Source organism: Pelodiscus sinensis, chromosome 1, assembly GCF_052426305.1.
Source record: "Pelodiscus sinensis isolate ZL-2025 chromosome 1, ASM5242630v1, whole genome shotgun sequence".
Taxonomy (NCBI): Eukaryota; Metazoa; Chordata; order Testudines; family Trionychidae; genus Pelodiscus; species Pelodiscus sinensis.
In genome coordinates, this window is record NC_143052.1 from 254,915,603 (window position 1) to 254,934,487 (window position 18,885).

The 18,885-nt window shown below is 43.6% G+C and overlaps 1 protein-coding gene across 2 annotated transcripts in view; it reads right to left on the reverse strand.

The window, feature by feature from the left end:
- Positions 1–18,885, reverse strand: part of IPO5 (importin 5) — a 126,801-nt gene that overhangs the window by 74,469 nt on the left and 33,447 nt on the right. For both annotated transcript variants that reach the window (XM_075918783.2, XM_006119706.5), the window contains exons 9-14: positions 16,025–16,112; positions 9,107–9,213; positions 3,143–3,267; positions 2,966–3,055; positions 2,717–2,890; positions 2,187–2,405 (exon numbers count right to left, since the gene is read on the reverse strand). In XM_075918783.2, the coding sequence (XP_075774898.2) occupies positions 2,187–2,405; positions 2,717–2,890; positions 2,966–3,055; positions 3,143–3,267; positions 9,107–9,213; positions 16,025–16,112 (803 nt within the window). The remainder of the gene's footprint in view (positions 1–2,186; positions 2,406–2,716; positions 2,891–2,965; positions 3,056–3,142; positions 3,268–9,106; positions 9,214–16,024; positions 16,113–18,885) is intronic.

The window sequence follows — 18,885 nt, forward strand, 5'->3', positions numbered from 1 at the left end:
CTTTGTGCTCTTTTATGTATTCATTTTACTGTATTATAATTCTTTAAAAATTGGTATGCCATTGGTAAAGTGTAATTCTCAGTTAACCAGAATATTCTGTTAACCAATATCTCTCCAATTCCACCAATATGCCTGATCACAGAGCTTTTACTATATATCAATTTGAATTGTCTTGCTGACAATAAATACTAATCATTTTTAAAATTAGATCTACAGGTAGTATACTGTGTGATGTGGCCCACAACACTGCGTATGTGGTGCAAAATGGTTGAAAGTGTATTGCTTTAAGTTGAAACTAGAAGGAAAAAGCATTTGCAGAAAGCACACTGGATTGGGAGGCAGGAGACTCAAGTTCTATTCCAAATCACTATATGGCCTTAGACCAGGGATGGGCAATAATTTTTGATGGATAAATGGTTAAGGGCCACAATTCTCTAGGGAGGGGGTTTGGAGTCTAAGACAGCAGTTGAGAGCTCAGGATGGGCAATTGGGGCACAGGAAAGGGTGTGGAGTCAGAGAGTTTGGGTCAAGGAGGACTTTGTGACCTGGGGCAGGGGATTGGTGCTAGATGCTAGCTCTGTCCAGGAGGCACTTACTTAGGACAGCTCCCAGCCAGCCTAGCGGGATCCTTAGGCAGGCTCCCTGACTGCTGTAGCCTCAAGCATCTGGCTGCTGGGATGATGTGCCTCGAGGTGCTGTGCACCCAGAGAGACGGGGAGAGGTGGGAGATTTGGCAGTGTGCCAACTCCCCCACGAGGGGCATGCAGTGCCTAGAGGAACATGGACTCACCAGCCAACTGCTTTCAATGGCCTGAGGCTGCAGCAAGCAGGGAGCCTGCCTAAGGGTCCTGGTGGGCTGTGATCTGGATCCAAAGGCTTGGCAGGCCTGATCCAGCCCATAGATCCTATTTTGCCTGCCCCTGCCTAAGACAAATAAATCTGAACTTCACTTCATAAAGGGGCATAAATATTATCCCCCATCTGCAAAAAAAGTGGATTCAGAACTAAGGTAAAAAGAACTTATAATTCTAATTCTTAGCATTTGTATAGAAAGACACAGGGATTCAAACTTTCCAGGAGTGTTTTTCCTATTGATTCTGGATTTCTCCCTGGAATCAGAAGCTAGTAGCACTACCTAGTAAACATTCTGAACTGTGTCAGACATCTGCAGTACAGAAACATACATACGTTCTACAGCACATTCTAACCTTACAATGAGTCATCACCATACTATATGAATAACTTTTAGTAGTGTAGTTTAAGTAACATGACTACATCATGTGTGTGTTCTCACCCTTTCCCCATATTATCCTCCTGTGTCCAAGAATACAGTATAATTGCAGTTCTGAAAATCCTGTTGTTTAAATCCAATGCCCCCTAGACAGCCCTTTTAACAGCACTTCCATTTATCCAAATGCCCAGATAATTTCAACTGCCCCTTAGGTCACTCAGCTAAATGGAAGCATACTGCATAATATCCTACACGCCTTCCCCTCCCTTTCCCCCATAATTCCATGCCACAACTACACTGCTGAGTCACCTGGGATCTTACATAAAGAACAACAAACATTCAAAGAATCATAGCAAATGGCAAACCTTTTCTGGTGGCTCTACGAGAAGCCCATAGAAACTCAAGTCAATATTTTCAAATACTTGCTTAAAAAGCCCAACAATCTAAGTTTCATACAACAAAATTTTAAAGTGAGATATTTAATACAGGCCTGGGAACAGGAAGAGAAAATGTGATTTGCTCTCTCTTCTGAAGGTTACAAAGCCTTCTTTGTTATCTTCCTTTTAGAACCCTGAATTTATGTAACAGGAAAAGTTTCAACCACATATCAGGCCATTTCAGACAAAGCTGCCCATCCAGAGGAAACAAGGTCTAACATAATGGAGAATATATCATATTACTGAAATTTAGCAAAAACTAAATTTCAAGGCAGTAATCTTGGAAATACAGAATAGAAGACCAACATGAGGCACAGAACAAAAACCATTCAAATGAAGCCAGATGAAATATTTATTCACCACCCCAGTTAAAAGAATTTAGGAAGTATGAAGGACAGCAACAAATCTAAAGGCTGAGCAATCAGTGAAGGGAATACAGCATACTATTATTCAGAAAGCCTTCAAAAATATATTCTTTTGACTTGGCAATTAACAGTTTGTGTGTCTTAAAGACTTACCTTATCCTTACCAACAGCAAGGCCAATTAGGCTGATGCATTCAATAGTTTTTCCTCTTAAAAGTCTAAGTTCCTTCTGTACAGCGTTTTCAACAATGTGTTTCAGAGAGGGCATAAATAAATCATAGTAGGGAACAAATTTTTCCTCTGCTGTATCCGCAACTGATGCAATAGAAGTCACAACTTGTTCTAAAACCAGTTTAGTGCCTTTCTGTATTAACTTTGGAAGAAAAAAAAAAATAAAGATTTGTTTTTGTGCCTAACATGTACACCACTAGAAATTCAATTGAAAATAGTGTCTCATTCCCACATTTGGCTGTTATGCAAATTAGAATTCTGAAAAATAATGTCAGAATCTACATATTACTATTTAAAATGTAGAGTTTTTTATACTGATGGGTACTGAATGTGCAATTCATTTCAGTTGTTTTAAAATTAAAATATTATCCTACAGTAATTAAATGGGATTTGCAAACTTGACAGAAGACTTTAGCAAAGCAATAAAAGACATCTGAAAAATCATTATTATACCTCCTGCAATTTAATCACCATGGTGGAATGAAGATGTTTCACTAGATTATCCAGATACGGAATAAGCAATGATTTTGGACAATCTTCTGTAAAGTTAATGAGTGCAGCAGCTGCATGAGCTTGGACACGCTGGTTGCCTTGATCTTCCATGGTCTGCAGAAGAGCTGCAATTACCTACAACAGAACAGTTCATATTCAAAGAAGTTTCCAAACGGAACAAAAATGTATCTTGGCTTGTCCGTTACTTGCCTTCTCATGAAATTTCTTTTGGAAACCAGGGGCAAAGTCTGTAGCCATTTGTCCAACTGCATTACAGGCTGCATATCTCACTCTTGGATGCTGAAATAATATTCCCCCAAATAGTGAGTGTTTATAAAAGCAGAAGTTATGACAAATTTTGATCAATTAACTACATTAAAAACTTACAGGATCCTGGAGGAAAAGTAAAACGAAGTTAACTATCTCATTTAGAATTCCCTCCATCTGTTGATGACAACCTTCTCCAATAGCTGACAGAGCCATCAAACCAGCATGCCTGTATTTCCAATCAGCTGTGTAAGAAGACATATGGAAAATAAGGTACCCACTTTGGAAAATAAAAATAAGGAAAGAAATTCAGAAAGTCTCATTTTAAAGTTTGAGCAGGGGGCTCGCTACACTTGCCAACCCACTTCTCTCTGGGGGTATAGGCAGCCCCAGCCTGCCTCCCCGCCCCCATTGGTCACACCAGCCCCAGCTCTCTCCATTCCCCCACCAACAGAGAAGGCCAAGGCCATGCCAGCCCCGGCTCTCCTTCCCTTCTGGCTGAGGCCGCGCTATCCCTGGCTTTCCACTAACCCCCCCCCCCCCCTCCAAGCCAGAATGTGCCAGCCCCTGCTCTCTGCCTCACCCAATCCCCACCAGCCCCAGCCCCATCTTCCACCCTGGTAGAAGACACTTAATCCATGTATCTGTCAAAACTGCTCCCTCCCTGCCCTTGCATATAAGCAGACATCCTTTTATGGAGGACAAACATTTCTGCCCAAACCCGAAGGCAGAAATACTAAGCTGTTGATGTTTTATTAATGTTGTCTGGAAATAGCCTACTTAAATAAAAGGAAAACTAGGAAGATTTCAGGAAAAGCCATCTTCCGTTTTGCTACCAGCAATTTCCATACTCTTGTGTGTGCCTAACTTCTTTGGTGTTTGGTGAAAATAATATTTAGGTAAGATTCTTTGTCAATTTAAAGACAAAGAATCTCTCCCTTGCCTCCTACACGTCAACTTTCTAATGTTGTCATGTACCTTATTCAAGCTTCCTAATACATTGTTCCAAAGATGTCCCCCCCCCCGCCCCACACACGTATGTACGTGTAGCCTTCAGTTAAATGTGGATTAAAGAATTTAAATTTGCTCTTTTAAAAAACGGTTTTGCCTATTAGCCTGACATCTGACCTCCCTCTCTCCACTTAACAGCTTTCCTTTAGAGTAGTGGTCTCCAACCTTTTTACACCCAAGATCACTTTTTAAGTCTCAGAATAGAAGATGATCTACCGCCCCACCCCTTCCTGAAGCCCTGCCCTCTCTATACTCCTGTCCATCACTTGCTATCACCAGCCCTTATACACTGTTAAATGGTTTATTTTTAAATTATGCAATATATAAAATTAAATCACATGTTTATAGTTATGAAATAAATGGTCTGTTTTTAATTCATGCTATTTAAATGTCAAATGAAGCATTTACAATTATACATTTTGTTCTCTGCTATTTTGTAAATCTAAAAATCAAGTATTGATAATTGTATATTTTTTCTTCCAATAACAAAGTCTCCGTGTGACACCTGTAACTGAACAGTATCTGCCAGTGTCTTGAAGTCTGGGTTGTAGTCTGAGATTGCTAGTCCTATACAGTCCATCAGATGGGCATCTGTGATCCTGCGCTCAGCCTGGGAAGCTTGCTCCAGCACAGCTGGAGCTAGATGCAGCCTCCCTGGGCTGAGCGCAGGGCAGCCGGGCTGCAGGGAAGAGAAGTGGCTGCCCGGCAAGCTGGCCATGGTGCTCAGCCAGGGTGCACCAAGCTCCATGTGGGCAGGTGCAGAGGAGAAGCCACTGATCAGTTGGAGCTAGGGACAGCCTCTTTCAGCTGAAAGCCACAGTCAGCTGGCTGGGGTGTTTCAGCCCTCCCGACCTCCCAGCTCTCACCATTCCTCACAGCTATCACCTGTGTTGTTGCTCGGTGAGCAGCTGCTCCTCAAATGAGGAACTCTAATGTAAATGTACTTGTAGCCAGACACAAAACCCCATCTTGTTTTTCCATGAGCCCCATCTTGTTTTTCCCTCCCCCAGAGAGCAAGAGAAAGGCAGTCAGCCTTTGATGCCCTGGGAACACAGGTTTGCTGCCTGTCCCTGACTCTACCATAAACAGAAACCAGACAGTAAATGGGCTAGCTGACGACCCGGGGCCTCCCGTCGCCCTGATGGCTAGTACCAGTAATTGACACGCCTGCACTGTCCCAGAGAGGAATCTTCGCCCATCACATACCAGAGGTGCCCATTGTCTGCATTTTTCCCAGGTGTAAATTATGCTTTGCACCCTTCGTGGGAAACTTGGCATTCAAAGCCATTTTTCCTAATTGGCCACTTGAGCCCAGGAAGAAGCCTACATGACCCAAGGGGTATAAAAGAGGTTCAGCAGCCCACCCCATTTGAGCTCCAATCATCTATACCTGCTGGCAGGTATTGATTGTCTCCCGAGGTCTGTGGGACGCCCAACCTCGCCCTACTTCTTCCCGAGGGATTGAGAGAAAGACGCTGGCCACGCCAAGTCTGGAACGCAGGGGTGAGAATATACCTGCTATGTGTCTATTTTGCATGCATTTAATAAGAGCTCAGAGAACCAAAAAGGTTTCATGGTACCTGTAAGTGACTTATTAGTGTAATTTCTGTCCTGTCCTTTGTAGTGTCTGTGTTATCTGTAACACAGTAGTAGCATTTAACAACTAAGTTTACCCTGTAACAATAAAATAGTAACTGTTTAAGCTTTAACTTGACTCCTTCAGTTGCTGTAACAGAACCAAGCACAATTTAAAAGAACTTCAGCCGGTCATAAGGGACTCACTGCCCTGACCGTCGGCTGACAGAATTGCACAGGCGCGCAGTTCAGAGAGGGCTCAAGAGCTACTCTTAGAGCCCCTGAGATCTACCGGGTAGATCACGATCTACTGGTTGATGACCACAGCTTTAGAGTACAGGATATGCAAATAGCTCAGCTATAATCCAATACTCTTTTGTCCACAATATTCTTTCCTGTACTAGAAGGTTTGAAAATAAAAACAGACCAGAGAAGAAACAATTTAATCTGTCAAATATCCTACTCTTTTCTGCTTTGCTGTAGGAAAGAAAGTAGACAGAATATTCCTCCCCACATCAAAAGCCAAGAACTCTGAATTAGTAATAACAAGTCTCCAATGCCATAACTTAAGGCACTGTAGTATTTGGGATAGGGGTGGTAAAAGCTATTCAGTCACATCCACTGAACTGTGAGATGGTTTGGAACAGTACAATGTCCATTTTTGCTACTAGCTGTAGTGTACCATAATCTCTACAGTACTAAACATCTGGAGTTAAGAGCTGCCTCTGGCTCTCCCAACCCAAATAAGTTTGTCAAGTAAGAAATGTTTAATTACTTCAGCACCTGGCTTTAAGCTACTGTGCTCAAGTCAGACACTGAGGCTAAGAGCATTATCTATTCCCACTATTCCATAAACCCCAGCAGCCTAGATGGCTGATTTTTCTTCTGTACTACAAATCTAAAGGATAATGTAAATACAGTAACTGCAACCTACCATCCAGGATTGCCCTAAACAGTCATAACTAATAAAAATTTCTAAGTCCTGCAATAAACCACCACTCTGTATTGGGATCATAGCTGCAGCTTGCTTCACGTAAGTGAAAGGCTTTCAGGATTTGACAGCTACGTTAGAAAGTTTCAGTTATAATAGCAGATGCTGGAAAACTGCAGCCACAGTGCTTCTATTTTTGCTGCTGTTCAAATTCACTGCTTCCCCCCCAATTCATTAAGATCACATTGTGCCTCTTCCTTTCAACTTGCTACTACAAATATGCATAACTGGCATGCATTTAGTGATGTCAGGAGGGATAAAGCCTAAACCTGATGGGATACATTCTGGCATCTCCCCCTTAAATTAAAGACTAAGTTTTCCCCTATGTAATGAAGGTTTTTTGGAGAGGGGGCAAAGACGACAATGGTTACTGGAATTTTACCTCTGAAAAACAAATTGTAATTCATCCTTTAACAGTTGATTAAATCATATATTGTTTCTGAAGTTTACATCAGAAAGCCTCTGTCTCCTATTCTCTGCCTGCAAATAAGAGCCCTCTCCTTCTACCAATACTACTTCACCAAATATAACAGTCTGGTTTCTAGCAGAGCATAAATCTCATCTGTCACTATTGCTCAACCCAGACTACAGCATCTCTGCTCACTAGAAGAATCAGGACATATAGATTAGCATATCCCATGTGAGTTAGAAACATTCATTCTGCGACTCAGCCCCCAATCTCCAAGAGGCTACATACACGCTCTAGACACCTGCCAGTTCTTAAGTACTCAACACCAAAGGATAAAACAGTTTCCAAATTATTCAAGTAGTTTTCTACAATGAATAACTAATTTCAGAAATTATACAGCACAAGAAGAATGCTACAGTTTATGACCTAGATCACAATCAAGTCTATACTTGAACTGGCTTTGTTGGCTGTGTTCCTTCATGTGCAGTGTTACCTACTAAAAAAGTTTTATTTTGATGGAAAAACCAAGAATCGTTTTTGGATGTGTTCTGACTGGTGTTAATTTTATTAAAGTAGGAGAGGATACCCAGAGGTCTGAGACTTCTTCCACCTATACGCCTGGCTGTCCAGATCAAATTCATTATGCTCTGTAAGGTGCAATAAAGGCAAATAGGCAGAGTATGATTGAATAAGCCATCCTGTTGCACAAACATACATTATGGATACTTAGAAAAGAGAAGATAGATGTCTGGCCAGTGTGTATGAAGGATCCATACCACTAAGGTGGCTTCTTAGTATGGCAAAACACAACCAGTCTACCTTAATGGTTACTACAGTATTTCAGTCTGTGCATTCCAGATAGATAAGAAAGAATCTATGTATTAGCTCTGCACCTTAATGTATAAAAAACCCCAGAAGTGTCAATTAAGGATGTTAATGGTTATCCGGTTGGGTCTAGAGCACCCCCACTGCCTGCGCTGTTTAATCGGTTTATTTAACATTTAACTAGTTAACTAATTAAACGGGATTTTATATTCCTAGTATTAATTTAGTAGTTATGAGAAGAGGTAGGATTGAGACACCTTCAGACTGGAGTCCTGTAAAAAGTTTCAACATTGAAGAAGCCAGTTTATATGGCCTCAATGTTTTGGCAAGCTGCCTGAACTCTAATCTGGAGGCTAGTTTCAATAATCCTTGGTGCAGTGTGCAGAGAAATGTCAGAAGTGTTATTTACCAATTACGACAATGTGTAGCACATTTATCTTGTCAAACTAATTCCACTTGTACTTGTAAGTAACCCTCAATGTTTGCTGAAATAATTGAAAATTGCACACTACTCCTATACAGTGTATATAGTTCTAAAACTGATGTTTATCTAAATCAAAATTCTTTCATGTACTCTAATTTATGACTCAATCCAGAGAAAGTCCGAAGTTTTAAAGGGAAAATTTACTTCAGTACTTTTAATATGCTAGACCAGTGGTTCTCAAACTTTTTGGGCCCTGAAGCCCTTTACATGCATAAAAACTTATGCAGAGCCCTAGTGGTCCACTGATTGTATGTGTTGTACCTATCGACGTTTCCAGTTTGTCAACCTCGTGGAGCCCCTGGAGATGTCTCGCAGAGACCCTGGAGATGTCTCGCGGAGCAGTTTGAGAAACACTGTGCTAGACCATGGAAAGTGGAACAAAGTTCATCCCACTGTAGATAAATGTTTGAAATTCCACTTCTGCTAAAGAATAAGTTACACCTCCAGATCAGCTGCTAGAAGTGGGCCTCATCCTCCTTGATTGGATCCACCTCGTCATCTCCAGCCTGATCCTGGCCTGCATATTTATTCCTGCCTCTGGAAATTTCTACTACATGCATCTGACGAAGTGGGTCTTTGCCCACGAAAGCTTATGCTCCTACACTTCAGTTAGTCTACAAGGTGCCACAGGACTCCTCGTCGCTAAGTCTATATACAATATCTATAGAGCTTTATATGCACCTATTAATAATTTTAAAGAATTATTAACACAAAGTACTATGTAGCTGAACAGGCCTTTACAAAAGTCATATTATCCATGACTCTAAAACAATACATCAAGATACTTACGATTCTGGAGCATTTGCATAATATGTTCTTTAATCATAGGTAGAACAAGTTTCCCTCCAAGGCCGCATGCCATTCTGTCCAACGCACTCTCACCAGCAACTGCATTGCTAAAGTTAGTGTTTAAAAAAAGTTCATAATTAATTCAAAATCATGTAAAAAGTCAATAGGTCCAACAGTTCTTTCGAAAAGTTTATCCCCTCAATACGTCTGTCATGTCTGAAAGATCCCTGCAAGCAAAAAGTAGTTACTCACCTTGTGCAGTTACGACGGTTCTTTGAGATGTGTGTTATGGGTGTTCCACCGTCGGTGTGGGATTGCCCTGGCGCCGCAGATTCTAGTTTTGCACAGCAGTAGCCAGTTGGGCTGTGCATGTGTACTAGGTGCCTTGTGCCATTCGCGCCTGTTTCGTGTGCATGGCCCAAAACCTCCTCAGTTTCTCATGTACGCCTGAGTATCTAGAGAGAGAGAGAAAAATAGAAAAACACCTACAAAGAAAGAGAGGAGGAGGGCGGGTAATGGAGCACCCACAGGGACACACATCTTGAAGAACCATCGTTACTGCACAAGGTGAGTAACTTCCTTTTCTTCTTTGAGTGGTCCCCATGGGTACTCCACTGTAGGTGACTCTGTAGCAGTTGTGAGTTACAAGCGGATGGTGGGCCTCGGCGTCACCTGGTGCTGACAGTACACAATACTGCTGTAGCTACTGAGGAATCATTAGTGAGGTTTTTAAGAATCGCATAGTGTTTCATAAAAGTATTGTCTGAAGATCATGTGGCAGTTCAGCAGATGTCCCCAACAGAGACACCTCATAGGAAGGCTGGGGAGGTAGAGACTACTCTTGTGGAATGAGCACTCAGTGAAGCTGTGAGCTTCATAAAGTGTAACGTCAGATGCAGGCTACAATAGTTTTGGATATACGTTGTGAGGAAAGTGGCTTGCCCTTAAATTGGTTGAGATGAATAATTGTTGTGAAGTGCGGAAGCCTCTGGTGCGGTCAATGTAATAGGCAAAAGCCCTTCAAACATCTGAAGTATGGAACAGGGCATCCTTTGAAGACGAGTGCAGTTTAGGGTAAAACATCTGGAGAACAATCATTGACACAGAAGTCCGATGAGACCTTCGGCAGGAAGGATGGGTGAGTATGTAAAATTATGAAGTCTTGAGTAAAAACTGTGTGTAGAGGAGCCACAGTAAGGGTGGTGAGATTGCTAACTCTACATGTGGATGTTATTGCAAGAAGGAACACCCCGTTGGCTGTCAATGTGAAGAGGGCAAGTAGCCAGAGGTTCGAATGGAAGTCTGGTCAACATGTCAAGGACTTGTTCAAGATTCCATGAAGGTGGCAGAGGTCTCTATGGTGGGCATAGGTTATGGAGGACCTCCAAAAAATCATCTAGTTACAGGATAAGCAAAAATAGGAGTGTCCCTGGAGTGGTGGACTGAATGCATTAATAGCGGCTAAGTGCACCCTGAAAGAGGAGAGGGACAAGTTGGATTGTTTGAGGTTGAACACAGTCTAAAATGAGAGGAAGTGGAACCTCATATAGGTCTACCTGCTTTTGTGTGCAACATGCGGAAAATCTCTTCCATGTATGAAAGTAGGTGGTGTGGGTGGGTAGCACATCTGCTATGGAGAAGGACTCTCTTTACTCTATCGGAACATCACATTTTGGGATTTGAAACCAGCGAGGAGCCAGAATGTCAAGTGCAGGCTTTGAGAGTTGGGATGCAGAAGGCCACCCCTGTGTTGAATCAAGAGATCTGAACAATGAGCAATTGGATTGAGGGGAGGGGGCAGAAAGCATCAAAGAGACCTTAAAAACAGAAAGGGATACCACATCTGCCTAGGCCACGAGGGAGCTAGGAGGATTACCTAGGCATAGTCCCTCCTGACCTTGTCGAGGGTTCTCGAGATGAGTAGAATTGGGGGAAAAAGGCATAGAGGAGGCTGGTCTTCCAAGAGACGAGGAAAGCATCTCCGAAAGATTCCCGTATTATGTCCACTCTGGAACAGTAGTTGTGATATACTGTGTTCTGCGGGTAGCAAACCAGTTGACTTGAGGGAATCTCTACATATGGAAGACAGATCTGATGATATGGGGACTGATCTGCCACTTGTTGTCCATATTGAACTGTCTGCTCAGTAAGTCTGCAGTAAGGTTGTGGATGCCAGGCAGGTACGCCGCCGTTGGTGTGTTGCCAACAAATCACACTAGTTCCAAAGGCAGACTGCTTCAGCACACAATGAAGGGCATCAAGCTCCACCTTGACAATTGATGTAATACATTGTTAAAACATTTGTCTGTAAAAATTCTGACCGTACGATTTGCTATTCATGTTTGAAGGCGTTTGCAGGCATTGAAGACTACCCTGAGCACCAGAATGCTTATGTGTAAAGTTCTCATGTTTGGACCAGCGGCCTTGGGCAGAAAAACTGTCTAGGTGGGTTCCCCAATCTGTGTCTGAAGCATTGGTTGTGATCTCTGCAGATGGTTGAGTGCGTTGGAAAGGTACCCCTGACAGTAGTTGGTGGGACTGGTCCACCACTTGAGGGAGGCAAGGATCTTGGAAGGAGACAAGAAAATTCTGTGGACCACAATGTTTCGCTGGGACGTAGTTGTAAGCACATAAGGACCATAAATGAAGGGTTAATGGTAAATATGGTGACAAGATCCTGAATTGCTTGGAATCTGAGAGTTAGTAAGCAGGCACAGGCCTGAATGGAGTCTAGGTGGGCACTGATGAATTCTAAGGATTGAGTTGTCTGCAGAGTAGACTTTTGGTCGTTAAGACGACCTAAGGATTGGAATGGGTCTTTTGTTGTAGATATGTGAAGGTCTCCTCTAGAGATGTCCCTTTTATAAGGCAGTCGTCAAGATTGGGGGGTGGGGGGGAAGAAGAGAGGAGAAGAGATGATCATGCTCGGATGAAGAAAAGCGGCAACAACCACTAGCATCTTGGGAAAAACATGAGGAGTCGAAGATAAGTTGAATGGTAGTACATGATATTGGAAATGCTCGGATGCAATGATAAAAACAGAGGCATTTTCTATGAACGATGTATGATCACATGAAAGTAAACATCTTGCAGGTCGAGGGCTGCAAGCCAGCCTCCTTCATCCAGTGCTGGAATAATGGTTACTAACGTGACCATCTTGAATCGGTGCTTTACAGAGAAACACATTGGAAGTAACTGGAGTAGAATCCCTTGCCTCTGAATAGGTTGAGCATTCTCGACGGCTCCAATGGCTAAGAGATGATAAACCTCTTGATGCAGAAGGACCTCGTGAGAGGGGTCCCTGAAGAGGGACAAGAGGATTGGGGAGGGTAGAGGAAGCAAAAGGAATGGGATGGAGTAAACCATTTTATTTCTAAAACCCATTGGTCGGTCACGATAAAAAAGGGCATAAGCAATGATGGAAAGTAGGAGGACAGTTCTGAAGATGGTTGTGGGAGAGGTCATGTATGCCCCCGACCAAGACTTCAAACCTGCTGCTTGTTATTGTAGGGAGCGGAAGTATGGTTATTTTATTGCCTCTTCCTTCAATCAGAGCCTCTCCAAGCCAAGAAATCAGAGGATCTGTTGTGACTTCTTGAATATGTGAAGTCTCGCTGCCGTTGATAGAGGAAAAGGTGTGTATCGTTTACGTCTGTTTGGTGGGATATACATCCCCAACGTTCAGAGAGTGATCCAGGAGTGGAATTAAGCACCTCATCTGTTTTGGCAGCAAACAATTTTTCTTTATCAAAGGGTAGGTCCTCCACCTTTTCCACACTCTTTAGGAACCCCAGCAGATTGGAGCCAAGAGGCTCTATGAATAACAACTGATGTACCTGTAGACAGTACTGCTGTGTTCATGACATCCAATGATAACTAGAGGAATGTGCAGGCCATTATGTATCCTTCTTGCACTATGGACTTGATTATAGGCCTCTTGTTGTCTGGAAGATGTTCCATCAGCTCACTTAACTGGGAATAGTTGAAGTCGTGATTTGAAAGAAGGGCGGCATAAATCGCAATACGAAATAACGTGGACAAGGAATAAACTTTTATTTCAAATATATCCATACATTTCAATTTTTTATCCTGTGGGTTGTTCTTGTGGAAGCTTAGATTATTGTTGTGTGGCATCACACACCAGGGTTATTTTCCCGCTTATTTGGGGGGGGGGGGGGGGGAAGGTGTTTGCCATATTTCATCAATGATTCCATGATGGCTTCATCAATAAGAGGCACTCTTTGCCTTGTGTCAGTTGAAGATTAAGTAAATGACACTGTTTGCCAGCAAGCTCTGAGTACCACTTGCTGGATAGTAAGCCACCCTCTTGAAATTGCTTAATGTCGTCGAGGGGGGAATATCTCCCGGTAAGACTGCCTTGTCTGGTGACAAGGAAGGTTGGTCTATAGGGGACGTGCCTGGCTATTGAACGTCCTCATCTGTAATCTGGCCCTCTTCTACATCTTGCTGAGATGGTACCAGTGTGCAATTGCTGTGAGGGAGGCAGTTGCCTGAGGATGGTGTGTGGGGGATACTCAAGTAGTGGCAAGAAATGGAATGCCTGCAATATGGGGACCAGTGACAGTAATGGCATGGAGGGTACCCTCCATTTGGTCCTCCAAGGTGGAAAATAGTGATAGGAACGAGAGTGTCTGTATCTATCATGGTGCGACCTTGCCAGAGAAAAATGTGTACAGGAGAAGACACTGAAACATTCATGAGATACACTTCGGACCGACAGCACCAGCAATTGAATAGAATGAATCAAGTCCCTGGAGGACAGGGGAGGAGACAGGGAAAACTGCCTTGAAGTTCTAGTTGGGGACGTATAACAAATATTATGAGAGTGCAACGGACTTGGCCTGGGTGCCAGCGAACACAGCACTAGTGATGATAATAGCGGTACCAGCAAAAAAGTCAGTTCCAGGCTTGGGGAGGGACGGTTCAATTTTGAGAAATCCGTGCTGCTGGTGCCATTGATAAGGGCTTGTTGGTATCCTTCTGTTTGCTGGGCACTGAGGGTGCTGGTGCCACAGCTGCCATTGTTTCACGGCAGTCCTATGGTTCCATGGTTTTGGCTTGCTGGCTATACCTGGTTCCAGAGGAGCCTGGTTTATCACCAGAGCTAATGTGGGTCGATGTCAATGGTGGTGAAGACCTAGTGGGGAGGAAGTCTCTTCTTTGAAGCTGGCTTGGGCGCTGGTGAACTTGTGTGCCATTTCTCTGCCCTGGGCAGCTCAGGACGAGCAGTGGAGTGCCTAGTAGCCAAAGGCTGAAGAGCCTTATTGAAGAGGAGCATGCGGAGCTGCATCGCCCTATCTCTATGAGCCCGGGCTGTTCACTTGCTGCAGCAAGTGAGGACATTTCTGCGGAATATAACCCCCACCAAGGCAGTGAACGCATGAGGAGTGGCCACTGGAGGCTGGCACGGCCTCTCGTCATGTGTTGCATTTCTTGAAGCCTGGGGAGCTTGACAGTGTCATATTATTATTATTAGATTACAATATTACGTATTTTGTTTCTTTTTTTAAAGAAAGGAAAAAGGATACTGTAGTAGTAGTAGTAGTAGTAGTAGTAGTAGTGAGTAAAATTTAAAAGGCTGAAAATGTAAAAAAAAAGAGAAAAAAGGACTGACGCAGTTAAAATTCTGTGGTAGTTCTCTAAGGAGGGGTCGGGATGCACGTGCAAAACAGGCATGAACAGTACAAGGCACCTAGTGCACATGCACGGCCCAACCGGCTACTACTGTACACAACTCCGATCTGCGGTGCCAGGGTGAACCAACACCTATAGTGGAGCACACATGGAGACATCACTCAAAGTAGTAGTAAAATTTAAGTTGGACTCTGAAAGATATAAATGCTTATATCTGGGGTCTCAATTCGAGAAATTTTAAATACAAAGCTATTTTTTCATTTATTATTACACACACTCACCCACCCACCCCTGTCCATGAATCCATTTGTTCAAGAACTCCTAAATGGTAAGAGCTAGGACCACCAACTTTGGTATGCAGCTTCCTCTTATCCCAACTTAAAGCAAGTTTAGGGTTTGTTTGTGCCAGGAAAACAGGATGTGCTTGGAACAGGACTGTTTTCAATAGGACAGAAAGGGAGGGGGCTGGCTGCTGGGAGGGATAGAATGACCACAGGAGGGTGGCCGCACCAGTACGACAGTGGCCATCCGGATGAAGGGCTATGTTGCCTGCCACTGGTCTTGGGTAAGGTTCCCATGCTGGTGTTGGCCAGGGTTCCCCCAGCTCACCTTCATGCCCCAGAGGGGAAACCTAAGTTACCACCCCCCTCTTGGCCCCAACCCTTGCACCCCCCCAACTGCAAACTTCTGCACCCTCAGGGAGACCTGAGAGCCCCCAAGCCCTCTGCCCACTCTTCTGCACTCCACCTGCTGCCATGAGCCCCCAACCCTGAATCCTGAGCTCTCCACACCTCTCAGCCCTTGCCCCAACTCTTGCACCCTCCACATTGTGCCCTAACTCGTGCACCTCCCCACCCCCCGCCAAAAACAAAAAAAAAGTTAAGGACACAAGCAATACCAAGTACATCTGCTAGTGTACATAAAAACAAACCCGCTACTATTTATGCTCACCCTCTTTCAGCATTGTTCCTGTCCAAGAATAAACTGCTTCTGCTTCTTTTCCTTTTGACACCAGACTGCATATAATTCTACACTTCAAAATTATTTTCTGCTAATTGCGGTGCAAACTTATACCACAAGGCTTCTATTTTCACTTCCACTATCTATAAAAAGTAGAAGTAGGTGTGCTGCTGCTGAAGGTGGACGGGAAGAGTGGGGGAGTGCAGGACACAAACAAGCTGCCTCCCTATTTTGCAGACAGCAGGTCACCTGTATGCTATAGAGTTCCTTCTTTAAAAAAATGAGAACTGCTTTGTTAAATACCTGTCAAAATCATCATCTTCAAGCTCATCTGCATTTGCCCAATCTTCATCTTCTTCCAAGTCAACCATCATTGCTAACATCTGAGGAACTAAACAAAATGAAAACAGCCCAATGAAGTTACAGTATAGTAAAGTAACATTTAATCTATAGCCATAGGGTGGAAATTAGGAATACCCTTTCATCATAGAAAAATGACAATGGAACTCTTCTGAAGAATTTTAATTTGCAAAGGGAAAAATTACTTTGGTAAAGTAAAGGCTGCCAACATCCATTTGAAAGATCTAACAATATATAACAAACCTGCCATTTGAATTAGGATGTGCGTGTACCGATCTATGGAAGCTTTCACAAGGAAAGCTCTGCATTTTGGCTGATGAAAAAGTTTCATGACTGACTAAAAGACTATTTTCTAGTTCTCCTGCCCTGCATGATGAACTTTGGATGGACAGTTTATGTGGTATAGATGATAACTTTAAAAAGTTATTCACTGAAATATGGCATATGTACAAATCTAAAATCAATTGGGAGCTGAAAAAGCAGGAAAATTCATATTTCTGTTTTAGTTTATGAACCAAAATGACAATGGGAGTGGAGGAAACAGAGCTAGTTGTAGAAGTTAAGGACACTATACATTTAGTGTTCTGAGCATTGTCTGTTAATTTTCAAATTTGATTAACTCTAACAAGTTTAAGGAAAGCTGTCAGCCAGCAACCCAAGAGACTACTGCAATTATTTATGTAATATAAGATTTAATTTAATAAGATACGAATGCTATTGTGTTTATGTATGATTTCGTTTTTACCATTCCTAATGTACTGCTGCTGCATCTGCAACTTGACAGAGTATTATGTACTATTTCCCTAAATAATAATCAAATTATCTGAAAATTTACAAACCTATACCCTTAGATGTCGTAAAACGCTGTACTACATTGTAAATTAACAGGTTTTAGTGATCAGATTTGCATTATTGGTTTAAGAAATGTGAAATAGTAGCACGTTTAATTTGAATCTATTTTTTCTTGATTAAAAAAAAAACCAATCCACCCAGCCATGATATCATGCGAAAACACCGACTGTCCTTCCATCAGTTGATGGAGTGCCTTCCACCTTTAAGTAGAGAAAATCAAGAATGGTCTGAATAGGAGTCTCCACCAGGGCGAGGCTTCTCTGCTCAACCCACACAGCAAACTGAGTCTGTTTTGCCACATTTCTGCCTGGTGGAAACCTTGCAGCTTACCAGGAGGACCTGCTGAACAGCTGCCGATCATGAGTGTTCCTCTACATTTAGCCATGGCAGAGCTATGCCATGAGGTGGAGCGATGACAAGTCTGGGTCAGGGTAAAGCAGCAAGGGCCACATAAGAAGCAGAGTGGTGAACCAGTGATGGAAGAGCCATGCAGGTGTAATGAGAATTGCCCTGGCACTGGCCTGCTTGATATTCATCAGGACCCTGGTGACGAGAATTGGAGAAAACACAGAACAGGCTACTCAACCATAGGATGAGAAGGTGTCAGGGACCCTGTGTAGCTTGTTTTTTTTTCCTGGAGTGGAAGCTGTGGCATTTAGTATGGTGTACTGTAGCAGAGAGATCCACCTAGGGACTGCTCCACTTCCAGAAGAGCATGGCAAGGGCCTGTGGATGGAGAGCTCAAGCATGGTGAGAAGAAGCAAACGACCTGCTTAGCTGGTTGGCCAAGAAATTCCTCATGCCTGGGAGGGGACAGGCCTCCAGGCAGATATTGTGTTGGCTTCTCCATCAGGTGAGAGCGGAGGATCAAAGCCAGAATGTTCACCACCCTCCCAAGGAAGTGCCAGGAGGGCACATACTCCCACGCCAGCAGTTGCTGGCGTGCTTCCTGAGCTTGAGGTATTTGACCAATTTGACCACATAGGTCAATACCACCCTGTCTCCTGGCTGTAGTTATGGGAAAAGCAACTAGCAGGGTCATGATGTCCAAGAGAGCTTAGAACCTGCTCAGGTGGAGGGAAAGCCTTCGCCAGAGTTGAGTTGCACAAGCAACACTGCTCTTCAAGTTCCTCTGCCTGAAGATTCAGGTTGGAGGCCACCTTCCTTAGGAATTCCTGGTTGGCCTAAGAATCATCCAGGGAGATGACTGGAGGCCCCACGATAGCCTCATCAGGTGAGGAGTTGGAGAAGGGTTACACCAGAGGACTTCTTCAGATCCTGGTGAGGCTGAGGACTGCTGAGAGCACAGATGAAAGATGGAGATAGCCATCAGGTGTACACTGACCGAGGACAAAGGTAAACTCTGAACCCTTAGTTCCAGAAGATATTGAACAGGGCATCCATCGGACACCCCGCCCCCCCGGCAGCCCAGATAGAAAATCACTTTCAGATACACAGCTCTACAAGAGGATTTCCTGCTCCCCAAAAGGACCCTTTGAACCCATCCGAGCACTCATGTTCCAGTGCCATTAACCATGGAGCCCCAGGCCATTAGATGCAAGGACTGCAGATTTAGATGGCAAAGCCTTCAGTGGCCCTCCATTATCAGGTCTGGGTAATCAGCTGCTCTACCAAGAGGCTTAGAAGGAATATAGATCAGTGCTGCCACTGCCAAGCCAATGCTATCAGGATCAGAGAAGTGCTAAACTTCCTGACCCTTAGTATCACCTTGTGGATGGGGGAAGAGAAGGAATGTGTACAGCAGAATGAGAAGCCAGGGAGTAAGGACAGCGTTCCCCAGAGACCCTGAGCCATGGTTCACGAAGGAGCAGAAACGGGGACACTTCCTGTTCTGCAGGTCGCAAGAAGGTCTACGTGGGGAAACCCAAATCTCTGAAAAATGTGAATGGTGACATCTGTTCAAAGGCACCATTTGTGACCTGAAAGGACCT